General features: G+C 65.1%; 2 protein-coding genes across 8 annotated transcripts in view; both read left to right on the top strand.

Annotated features, from left to right (window-relative positions):
• UBAP2L (ubiquitin associated protein 2 like) overlaps window positions 1-11,228 on the top strand; it is a 397,837-nt gene that overhangs the window by 197,021 nt on the left and 189,588 nt on the right. The gene's annotated exons all lie outside the window — the stretch shown is intronic.
• CREB3L4 (cAMP responsive element binding protein 3 like 4) lies at window positions 643-10,943 on the top strand. 7 transcript variants are annotated; one of them, XM_073322458.1, is made up of 10 exons: window positions 643-1,628; window positions 2,233-2,397; window positions 2,995-3,220; window positions 3,844-3,983; window positions 4,371-4,466; window positions 4,982-5,088; window positions 5,332-5,400; window positions 6,419-6,503; window positions 7,596-7,692; window positions 8,230-10,943. In XM_073322458.1, exons 2-10 carry the CDS (start codon window positions 2,233-2,235, stop codon window positions 8,541-8,543), a joined length of 1,299 nt encoding a protein of 432 aa, XP_073178559.1. In that variant the 5' UTR covers window positions 643-1,628; the 3' UTR covers window positions 8,544-10,943. The 7 variants fall into 7 exon arrangements, with proteins under 7 accessions (XP_073178559.1, XP_073178557.1, XP_073178556.1 ...); XM_073322456.1 differs by lacking the exon at window positions 643-1,628 and adding an exon at window positions 1,638-1,811 and having other exon boundaries at window positions 2,233-2,382; XM_073322455.1 differs by lacking the exon at window positions 643-1,628 and adding an exon at window positions 1,638-1,811 and having other exon boundaries at window positions 4,374-4,466.

Below are 11,228 nucleotides of genomic sequence, written 5' to 3'. Positions count from 1 at the left end.
CAGTGACCACCCAGCAACTTCCCAGCACTGGCTTTAGTGCCCACTCCTCATCCTCATCCTCATCCACTGTCATCTAACTTATCCCCCCCACCTGTCTGTCTGTCCATCCCTCCCCTACACACCCAGCATCTATCTATCCCCCCAAAACGCCTGTCTGTCCATCCAGCCCTACGCACCCATCACCTAGCGAGCTAGCTATCGGTCGCCCCGAGCGCCTGTCTGTCCATCCAGCCCTACGCACCCATCACCTAGCTAGCTAGCTATCCGTCGCCCCGAGCGCCTGTCTGTCCATGCAGCCCTACGCACCCATCACCTAGCGAGCTAGCTATCGGTCGCCCCGAGCGCCTGTCTGTCCATCCAGCCCTACGCACCCATCACCTAGCGAGCTAGCTATCCGTCGCCCCGAGCGCCTGTCTGTCCATCCAGCCCTACGCACCCATCACCTAGCGAGCTAGCTATCCGTCGCCCCGAGCGCCTGTCTGTCCATCCAGCCCTACGCACCCATCACCTAGCGAGCTAGCTATCCGTCGCCCCGAGCGCCTGTCTGTCCATCCAGCCCTACGCACCCATCACCTAGCGAGCTAGCTATCCGTCGCCCCGAGCGCCTGTCTGTCCATCCAGCCCTACGCACCCATCACCTAGCGAGCTAGCTATCCGTCGCCCCGAGCGCCTGTCTGTCCATCCATCTGAAGTTACACTGCGGGGACCAGCAATTTCAGCAGGGTGGGTCTGAGTGTGGCACCAAAGGTGTGTGGTCATGCGCACGAGACCCTGTTTGTGTGTGTGACAGAGATCATGTGACTCTGTGTGCGACCCTGTGTGTATGTGAGAGACCCTGTGTGTGAGTGATCACGTGACTCAACGTGTGACCCAGTGTGTGTGTGTGTGAGAGCCAGACCCTGTGTGTGAGCGATCACGTGACCCAGTGGTGCATGCCAGCAGGGTGGCTGGTGCTGCTGCCCGATGGGCTGGCCATGATGCGGGGCCCTGGCTATGTGGGAGGGCAGAGGGGCAGCATGAGGCTCCCCCAGCTCACTGGGCCTGGCTTGAGCTGGCCGAGCACTGTCGCAATCACACAGGCAGGACACCACAACCTGGCCTGTTTGCTTGTTCCCTCCAAGATCTGCTGCTCCAGCCAGGAGGGGACGGGGCGAAATATCAGGGCTGAGCAGCACCAGGGGACAATGCCTAATCAAGGGGCAGCCCCACACTGACGCGCCTCCGTTTGCCAGATGGGGCGCTGGAGAGCACTACCCAAGGCCCTCTTCCCACGGCACCTGCCCCCGTCTTTGCAGGGCTCCCCACTCCCCTCCCCAGCCCCCCAGGCAGAGTCCTGGGGCTGCAGCCCTGTGTCTCTGGGCCCGGGGCCCTTGCAGGGAAATCCAGTCGCTGAATGCCAACAGCCAGGCCCAAAGCCTCCACCCATCACACAGGCTGGTGGCTAAAGGCCCTGCCTCGGCTGGGTGCACTGGGGTGACAAGGAGCCCTTTGCCCTTTTAAGGCCCGGGGGTGGGCGTTGGCTGGGGCTGTCCAGGATGCCGGAGATCCTGGTCGGAAGCAAAAGGCTTCAGTGTTCGGTGCCGACTGGCCTGGCTGGGTAACAACCTGCTCCCTGGAACAAGGCGAAGGTAGGTTATGTGACATAATCGCCCCCGGCCCAGCCCTGGGGGCCCCGCGCCAGCGGCATGGGGCCCCCGGCCGCGCCCAGCTGGCGCCTGGCGCTCAGTAACCAGGGCTGTTGTGGAAACGCAGCATTCTCAGTGGGAACAGGAACTGACTTCCCCAGGCACCAGCCTGCGTTGTCAGCACAGGTGAGGCTCATGCAGGTAAAAGTCAAGGCCTTAGGGATGGGCCTGGGCGGCGGTGCCCTGCCCCCTGCCCAGCTGGGCTGCCAGGACCAGCTGTGCCCAGAGCTGGGGCCGGCGTTGGAAGATGGCATCTTTGTTTGCTGACCGGCTCGCCCTGGGCCCGGCTGGATTTTCTCTTCCAGCCCCGACATGGGAGCCATTCTGAATCGCTAGGTCCCCAGGGCACAGCCGCCTGGGCATCGGAGGGTCACAAGGGGACGCCCGCACTCAGCCATGCCCGAGCAGCCGGCCCGAAGGTGTGCAGGGGACCTCCGTCCCTGCCTGCCCAGGTTCGGCTGGCCTGGTGTTCTCGGAGCAGTGAGGGGGGTAGGTGGGCAGGGACGCTGTCTGATGCGCTCTCTGTCTGTCTGTCTGTCTGTCCCAGATGGGGGAGCCGGACAGCCCCGCACTCCGGGCTGTTCTCTTCGAGCAGCAGAAGGAGCTGTTCCCCAGCAGCACCGTACCAAGCCGAGATCCCCCGTTCGCCCTCCTGGAGCCAGCTCCCGCCCTGGAGAAGGGCTTTGACGAGTGGGCGGTCAGTGGGGGCAGCGTGAGTCGGGGGCCGGAGGCAGAGGTGGGAGGGGAAGAGCAAGCTGGGGGCTCGGACACAAGGTCCCCAGGTCACTGTAGGACACCTGCTCTGCAGGAGCATAGTGCTGGTCTTTGCCTCACAGGAACCGGGTCTGTGCTTCCCAGGGCCCTGCCCCAGTTCCTTAGCCTCCCAGGGGCCTGCCTGTCTCCTCGGGGCGGGGGTAAGGCTGGCCTTGACCCTCCTGCCAGCCTTCTAAGGCAGCCACCTTTGGGGAGGGAGCCAGCAGCACAAGCCACTGCACGGGCCAGGGGCCGGAGAAGGGTCCCATTGGGGCTGCAGAGATGGGCTTTGGCCCGGGCAAGGGTGGTCATGCCCCCATGCACAGTGGACGGGCCCTGGCACTGCCGAAAGTGCCAGCAGGCAGGGCCTGGCCAAGGCAGCAATTCCTGGCGCCTCAGCCCCATTCTGAGGCACGGAGACTGGCACTGCCCACAACCCCAAGGTGCCCGCTCCTGGGCATCTCCCAGCCGCATACCAGCCCAGCCTGGGCCTGCTTCCCAGGCCAGGCAGGCCAGGGCTGCCGGCTCCAGCCAACGTCCCCAGTGCCCGTTGCAGGGGCTGAACGACAGCGAGCCCGAGGACTTCCTCAACGCGATCATCAATCCCAACGAAGTGTACAGCCCGAGCCGCGCGCAGGCCTCCCCAGGCAGCGACAGTGGCATCTCGGACGAGCCCGGCTCGGACAGCCCCCAGCCCGGCTTGGGGGGCCCCGGCACCTTCTGCGCCATCATCTGCGACCAGAGCGACCCCCTCCACAGCAACGTGGTCTCCATCCAGCTGGGTGAGCGGGGTGGGGGCAGCCGGCCCTCTGCTGCCCGGGGTGGGTGGCTCTGGGGCACAGCTCCCTGCCCCTCCTCAGGCTGGTGTTTAGTGGGGGAGGAGTGCAGCCTTAGGGCGAGGGGAGTCAGTCATCCCCCTGAATCCTCCATGCTGCCCCACGGCTGCCTATGGGGTGGCCGCTGGAGATGAGCGCTTCCAGCCTGCAAGGGGGCAGCTTCAGCCGTGTAACCATCCGTGCCCCTCTGTCCATCAATTACCCCACCCCACCCCCATCTCTCTGGCCATCTGCACTTTGTACCCCTCAGCCCCGACGTCACCCCGGGCTTTGCCCCTCACCCCAGGAACAATAATCAACATTTTAGCTCCTGCTGGCCCCAAGGCCCAGCGGCACCTCCCCCCTCACAGCTGTGAAGCAGAGAGGCAGGGGGTCTGAGGGCAGCGTCTGAGGCCCCCACGCCCGGGGACACTTGGCCAGGTGGAGGTGGGCCATGGGGGTGGGCCGGAGGAGCAGAATCCCCACTCGGTCCCAGCCTTAGAGCTCCCCCCATTCCTGCCCCGCCTTTCCCAGGCTCTGCCCCAGGGAAGGAGCCATCCCTGACCCCTGTGCTGTGTTCTTGGCCCCAGGTGACTGGTCGCCCCCCCTGCTGATCCCTGACGCCTGCATTGTGAATGAGCTACCGTCTGCACCCCCGTCTGCTGTGGCCAGTCCTGGCACGGTGCCCATGGTGGTGAGCGCTGGGGACATGCAGGCAGCTGTGGCCCTGGTAAGTCGGCTCAGGACCCCCCTCCTCTCACACTGACTGTCCAAGCTGGCTTTCCAGCAGGGGGTAAAGGCCGGGCAGGGCTCAGCTCTCCATTGCCCACAGCAGCAGGGAAAACACTTTGTGAGAAGGTGGCAAATACCCCTGGTCCCCACCTACAGTCCCTGGGGAATTGCCCCCCATGCCCACCACCAAGAGCCCCTGTAGCTGAGCAGCTGCCCACAGTGACCGACGTGGTTCCCCAAGCCCTCACTTGTATCCTGGTCACTGTGGTTCCCATCTGCAGCAGAGAGAGGGTCATGCCCCTCCCCGGCCCTGAGGGATGTGGGGGGCTGGAGGAAGGGGAGGGAGGATCCTGCCCCGGGCTCTGCAGAAAGTGATTCTCTCCAGCAGCTGCAGTTCCCGGATCTGTTCCTGACGGACGAGGAGAAGCGGCTGCTGTCGCAAGAGGGGGTGTCCCTGCCCAGTAACCTGCCCCTCACCAAGGTACAGGAGCCAGCTGACATGAGTGTGCAAGTGGGAGGCAGCACCGGCCTGAGTGCGCCTCCAAGTGTGCAAGGAGCGTGCAAGCCTGCACGAGGGCACGTGAGCGTACCCGTGTGTGCAGGCCCAAGCAGGAGAGGGTGACTGCTGGTGCCAGTTTGCAGGGCAGAGCGAGTCCACAAGGGAGCCTGTCCTGGCTCCAGCATGCGACCAGCAGCTGCCAGCCCCACCAAACCGGTGCAGCTGGGCCCAGGGCAGGGAGGGGCCAGTCCAGCTCCACCCTCCTGGCCCCACCCGCCCCTGCGGGCCCTTGGGGTGCCCAGGGCAGGCGGGGCTCGGCCCTGGAGTGCAGAGCTGCAGCTGTTCACCCCCGGGGTGGGGGAGGCCTGGGGAGGGTCAGACAAGAGACAAGAACAGGGACTTGCCCCCCCAAACCAGCTCCCTGCAGCTGGGACCCCTGAGCCCTGGGGGGACGTGAGCCTGCCCCGCTGAGCTCTCAGGCTGTGTCTGCCCCCCAGGCCGAGGAGCGGCTCTTGAAGAAGGTGCGGAGGAAGATCCGGAACAAGCAGTCGGCCCAGGACAGCCGGCGGCGGAAGAAGGAATACATCGACGGGCTGGAGAGCCGGTGAGAACGGGGGCCCCTTGCGCACACACCGCGGTGGGCACGCACAGACCCCCTGCGAGGGCACTGCCTGCCCTGCTCAGAGCCAGGCACCGGGCTGCCCTTCTCCAGCAGATCCCGTGCCAAGGGCGCCAGCCGTCTGCCCTGACAGCCAGGTGTCTGTGCGTCCCAGGGGCAGGGAGTCCCTGGGCTCTGGTCGGGCAGCTGGCAAGGACCCGAACCCCCCTTGCTCTCTTCTCCTGGCAGGGTGGCAGCATGTTCAGTCCAGAACCAGCAGCTGCACAAGAAGGTGCAGGAGCTGGAGAAACACAATGTGTGAGTGCAATGCGACCACGAGCCCCTATGCCCCTCCCAGAGCCAGGAGAGAACCCAGGCGTCCTGGCTCCCAGCCCCCTTTTCCCCCCCGAAGATCAGGGTGCATTAGCAGAGCTGGGGGGAAGCCATGGAAGGTGCAGGGTGTCACGGAGTCCCAGGGCGATGCTCTGGACCTGCTCCCTATGAAGCCAGGCAGGACTCTGGGGCAGTCTCCTTTCTGTGAGCAGACTGTCCCCCAGGACACACAGCTCCCCCGGCTCCACCTTCCTGGGTCTGACCTCGGAGCCTTCAGCCTGTTCTGCCCCTCCATGCGCTTCCCACAGCGAGTCCACTCAGGTGGGGTCTTGGGGAAGCCAGAGGGTCCTGCCCCCCAACTCCGCAGTCAGACGTGACTCTCAGCCAGCCAGTAACACAGAAGGTTTATTAGACGACAGGAACATGGTCTAAAACAGAGCTTGTAGGTGCAAAGAACAGGACCCCTCAGCTGGGTCCATTTTGGGCGGGGGGGGCAGTGAGCCAGACAACCACGTCTGCACTTCACTCCATGTCCCAGCCAGCCCCAAACTGAAACTCCCCCCAGCCCCTCCTCCTCTGGGCTTTGTCCCTTTCCCGGGCCAGGAGGTCACCGGATTCCTTTGTTCTCCAACCCTTTAGCTCTCACCTTGCAGGGGGGAAGGGCCCAGGCCATCAGTTGCCAGGAGACAGTGTGTCGGCCATTTTTGTACACTGGCCCTTTGCTCTGCAACAATTACCCCCCTTATCCCACCCCCTAGAGACTTAAGAACTGCCTAGGGGAAACTGAGGCACCCCTACAGTATTCAGATGAAACATTAAGAACAGTCCCACTTCGTCACACAGGGGTATTGGAGGGTGGCTGGTGATGCAGGGGGCCCCTGACACGATGGTGGCTCAAAGGCCACTGGGTGAGTGAGCAGCCGGCCTGGCTTCGTTGCTGGGTTGTGTGGCCCCCTCCCGCCCCGAGGAGCCCAGCCCCTCGAACGCTGTCTCCTCCCCACAGGTCACTGCTGGGCCAGCTGCGTAAGCTGCAAGCGCTGATGAAACCCACGTCCAGCAAAGCAGCGCAGACCAGCACCTGCATCCTGGTATGGGCCGAGCTCCCACGCGCGGCCTGCTCCAGGGGGGCACAGAGCACGCGGCCCCACGCGCGGCCCGCTCCCGGGGGGCACAGAGCACGCGGCCCCACGCGCGGCCCGCTCCCGGGGGGCACAGAGCACGCGGCCCCACGCGCGGCCCGCTCCGGGGGGGCACAGAGCACACGGCCCCACGCGCGGCCCCCTCCCGGGGGGCACAGAGCACGCGGCCCCACGCGCGGCCCACTCCCGGGGGGCACAGAGCACGCGGCCCGCTCCCGGGGGGCACAGAGCACGCGGCCCCACGCGCGGCCCGCTCCCGGGGGGCACAGAGCACGCGGCCCCACGCGCGGCCCGCTCCGGGGCAGCACAGAGCACGCGGCCCCACGCGCGGCCCGCTCCGGGGGGGCACAGAGCACGCGGCCCCACGCGCGGCCCGCTCCGGGGGGGCACAGAGCACGCGGCCCCACGCGCGGCCCGCTCCGGGGGGGCACAGAGCACGCGGCCCCACGCGCGGCCCGCTCCGGGGGGGCACAGAGCACGCGGCCCCACGCGCGGCCCGCTCCGGGGGGGCACAGAGCACGCGGCCCCACGCGCGGCCCGCTCCGGGGGGGCACAGAGCACGCGGCCCCACGCGCGGCCCGCTCCGGGGGGACACAGAGGACGCGGCCCCACGCGCGGCCCGCTCCGGGGGGACACAGAGCACGCGGCCCCACGCGCGGCCCGCTCCGGGGGGCACAGAGCACGCGGCCCCACGCGCGGCCCGCTCCGGGGGGCACAGAGCACGCGGCCCCACGCGCGGCCTGCTCCGGGGGGGCACAGAGCACGCGGCCCCACGCGCGGCCTGCTCCGGGGGGGCACAGAGCACGCGGCCCCACGCGTGGCCTGCTCCGGGGGGCACAGAGCACGCGGCCCCACGCGCGGCTGACTCCTCCCCCCACCAAACACCCCCCCCACTCCCCGCTCCTGCACACACCCGCAGAGCCAGGGCTGTGCCCACGCTCACAGACACACACAGGCTGGGCCCAGCTGTGCCCCTCCCGCCCCCCTACTCCCTGCACCTGCACAGGGGCTGGGCTTTGAGCCTTCTCCCTCCTCCTGCAGATCCTGATCGTCTCCCTGGGACTCATCATCTTCCCCAGCTACAGCCCTCTGCGCAGGGGGTCGCGGGGCAGCCAGGACGACTATCAGCCCACTGGAGGTGACAGCTGGGATGCTGGGGGGCGGGGCTGAGCTTCCCCATAGACCCAGAGAGGGGTCAGCACCGAACACCCCAGCCTTAGGGCTGACCCTCCCCATTGAGCTCCCCAGAGGTGTTCCCCCTCAGGGCGGATCCGGGACCTTCCTGGTGCAGCCTGGCCCGGCTCTGCCCAAAGGGATCTGTCCAGAGACAGGGCCACCAACAGCATCTGTCTCCTCCTGTCAGCCTCTGACACAGGGCACTCCCCGCGCCCCCTCCCCGCTGGCATAGGGCCCCCCCAGCCGAAGGTGCCCCCACACTCCCGCCCTGCCAGCACAGGGTACCCCGCCCCGCCGACCCCCATCACAGGGCACCCCCCGCGCCTCCACCCCACTGGCACAGGGCCCTCCAGCACAAGGGGCCCCCTGCACCACCACCCCCGCTGACACAGGGCCCCCCCACCCCCCAGCACAGGGCACCCCCCATGCCCCTGCCCCACTGACACAGGGCGCACCCTGCCAGCCAGCCCCTAATCCTGCCCTTCCCCCCGCACCCCAGTGATCTCCAGGAACATCCTGAACCAGGGGGAGTTCTCAGAACTGGCCGAAGCCCCCGGCCCCAAGGAGCCGTCGGCCCCAGAGCCTGAACCACCCCCGGGGGAGCAGCTGGGGTCCGAGGCTGCAGTGGAGGAGGGAGTGGAAGGAGCAGACGGGGGCCCAACCCTTCTGGTTGCCGGGAGCCAGAAAAAGGGCACAAACACGTCCGCTCAGGCCCAGCCGGAGCAGCAGGTGGCTCCCAGGGGGCTGCCCCAGGGGAACGGACCCGGAGCCAGCAGGAATGCAGCTAAGTCAATCCACGCCGACGAGATGTGAGGGGCAGCAGGGACCAGACTGGCCAGAGAGCTGCTTTCCCAGGGCTGGCTGGGGGGTACAGCATCTCCAGGGGTCCCCGGGACACCTGCCGTACCCCTCTCCCCACAGGCCCAGTTCACACTGGTGTCAGGGAGCCATCCCCAGCGCATGGGGCTCTCAGCTCTCACTCCCTGCCCAGCATCTCTGCGGCTGGGACATCCCACTCCGGTACCTCCTGCCGAGTCAGCTCTGGGGGCCCTGCTGGGGCGGGCGTCTGGAACAGCAATAAATCCCGTCCCTTCTGCCCTGCGGGGGCATTGCCAGACCTGGGACGAGGGGGGCCGCATGCAGCTCCCCAGCTGTGCTCTGAATGGCCCAGAGCTCCCTCCCCAACCCTCAGCCCCTGGGTCACACCAGGCTCCCCACGCAGGGGAGAGCCCTGGCCCACTGCTTCCCTGGGATGGGCAATGCGCTCGCAGCAGCCAGGCTGCCTCTCCTGCCTGCCCCATGCTGCCCTTCCCACAGGACAGCTCAGAGGCCAGGTAGCCCCAGGCAAGCGGACCAGCTCATCGGATCACCTTCCGAGCTCGGATTGAGCCACCCATGCCCTTTCCTGGGCTACCTGAGAGAGTCACCAGCCAGTGCTGGGCTACAGGCTCCCCAGCCGCTCCCTGCCCTCTGTGCTGCTGGGTCGTCCCCAGCCCTGGGGTCCTGCTCTGCACGGCACCTTTGGAATCGGCTCCAGCTGCCTGGCCGGGGCATCTCCCCCTGCAGTGAGGTTTGTAGCAAGCCCAGGAAGAGAGGAGGCTCCTGACGCCTTCAGCCCTCGTATAGATTGTGCCCATCACAACACGTCTTCCGTTCGTCTCGTAGCCTGGCCTTCCTTCTCCCTGTGCGGCCAGGTCTCCTCACGCTAAAGCCTGCCCACCTCTTTGGAGGTTGGCCGAGTGGTCATTCCAGTTCCCCAGGGGCCCGCTCAGCGACAGCTGCAGTCCATCGATTGTCGGTGAGCCGCGCTCTATGCCCGGCCCATCGCATGTCACTGTACCGGCTCGCGACGATGACATCCCACACTCCACTCTGCTGCCCGATCACTTCACTGGGGACTCGGTCGCGGGTTGAAGGTCCCAGAATTCTTCTTTCTGTCGCCCTCTCTGTGACAGACAGTTGCTGCTTCTCTGTCGTCCTCAGTGCCCACGTTTCACTGCCGTACGACGCAGCTGGCCGTACCGTTGAGCTGACGAGGCCTTTCTTTGGAGGGCACTCGTCAAGATCTAAAGAACTAACGTCCAGTATCCCTGCTCTCCCATGTCTGCAAGCTGGTCACCAAAATAACAACAACCTGAGTCTCACAGAGTCTGGACGAGCAGCAGCCGAGAGAGCAGGCAGGTTTTGAAGGAATTTCAGCACAATGGACCATATTTTCACTATAAACCGGAACACACGTTCCCTTTATGCATTGCCTTCGTCAAGATGAAAAAGCATTCAACAGTGTAGAGCTCAATGCAGGGCTGAAAGCTCTCGCAGAGCAGAGCGTCGACACAAACTATACCAAACTAGTAAAGGAATTGGCCATTGCGCTACCTTGAAAGGGTAATTGCGGCAGATGAATTGGGAGGATGGTATTAACGGGGAGCAGTGAAACCAGCTCAGATTCGCAGATGATATTTTGTTGATTGCCGAAAATACGAGCGGACTACAGCACATGCTGCAAGAGCTCAACACAAAATCAGCCAAGTCGGACTGAACAGTCACCGCTCCAAAATGAAATTTATGCGGCCTGGTACTTAGCGAAAAGCCCAAATAACAATCAAGAGAGAACCAATCGAAGAAGTTGAGCGATATGTCTATTTGGGCCGAGAAAGTAACATCAGGAAGATGAGCTCTCGTGAGAAAAGAAAGCATTCAAGTCCATGAAGGAGGCTTCTGACTGGAAGGAAATAAGTAGCCACAGTCAAGCTCCGCCCACAACCCCCAAACTCCACCCACAATTCCACACTACCCAGCTGTTTCTACTAAAATGCTCAGCCAGGCAATTGGCCACCATTAGGTTCCAGAGTCAGCGCTGTGCCCAAGGCTGCTGGCGCCTCTCTCTGTGCTCTCTGCTGACCCGGGGATGCAGCCCCGCGGGGTGGGGGTGGGGGGCAGTTTGGTGGGAACCAAAAGGGCTAGAAAGGTTCAGTTTTAGACAAAAGCGGTAATGCTGTCAGCTGCACTAGGCGCAGACGGGACACAGCGGGTCTGGGCGGAGCCTCCCTCCAGCGCGTGGCAGGGAGCCGGGTTCACATCGCAGGGGGTGCTCGTGGCACAGCTGTTTTCTATTATGAGCCCCCCCCCACCCTGTGCCAGTCGCAGGTGGCGTCTCCTGTGCGGGGAGGGATGTCAAATGTCTCTAGTTAATAAACTATCCTGTTTCATTTCCCCCCGGCTCAGCATTGGTCTGGGATGGGCGGCTCGGGGCACGGAGAATGAGCACACGTTGCTCTGAGGATCTCAAAGCACCTAACAGGCTCTGCAGAAACATGGGGTTTGCTTCACCTCGCCTGGAAATGCAGCTGCCTCTGGGGTGGGCCTCGGCAGCTGTTCAGCAGCAACATACACAACAGACTGGGCCCGGAAGTGAAGAGAAGCATCAGCTCCAAGCGGAGCTACGAGGGGAACCTGCCCTGGAGCCAGGGCTGAGGCACCGGGCGAGGGAAGCCCCGG

This window comes from Lepidochelys kempii, chromosome 24, assembly GCF_965140265.1.
Source record: "Lepidochelys kempii isolate rLepKem1 chromosome 24, rLepKem1.hap2, whole genome shotgun sequence".
NCBI classification, from domain to species: Eukaryota; Metazoa; Chordata; order Testudines; family Cheloniidae; genus Lepidochelys; species Lepidochelys kempii.
This window is presented reverse-complemented; position numbering and strand designations above follow the sequence as displayed.

Bases quoted from the DNA above. Each gene is read 5' to 3' on its own strand.
- CREB3L4 (XM_073322454.1), top strand. From the start codon at position 1,686: ATGGGGCCCCCGGCCGCGCCCAGCTGGCGCCTGGCGCTCAGTAACCAG. The intron at 3,221-3,843 runs GTGAGCGGGGTG...TCTTGGCCCCAG, and splicing joins CGTGGTCTCCATCCAGCTGG to GTGACTGGTCGCCCCCCCTG. The intron at 5,089-5,331 runs GTGAGAACGGGG...TTCTCCTGGCAG, and splicing joins ATCGACGGGCTGGAGAGCCG to GGTGGCAGCATGTTCAGTCC.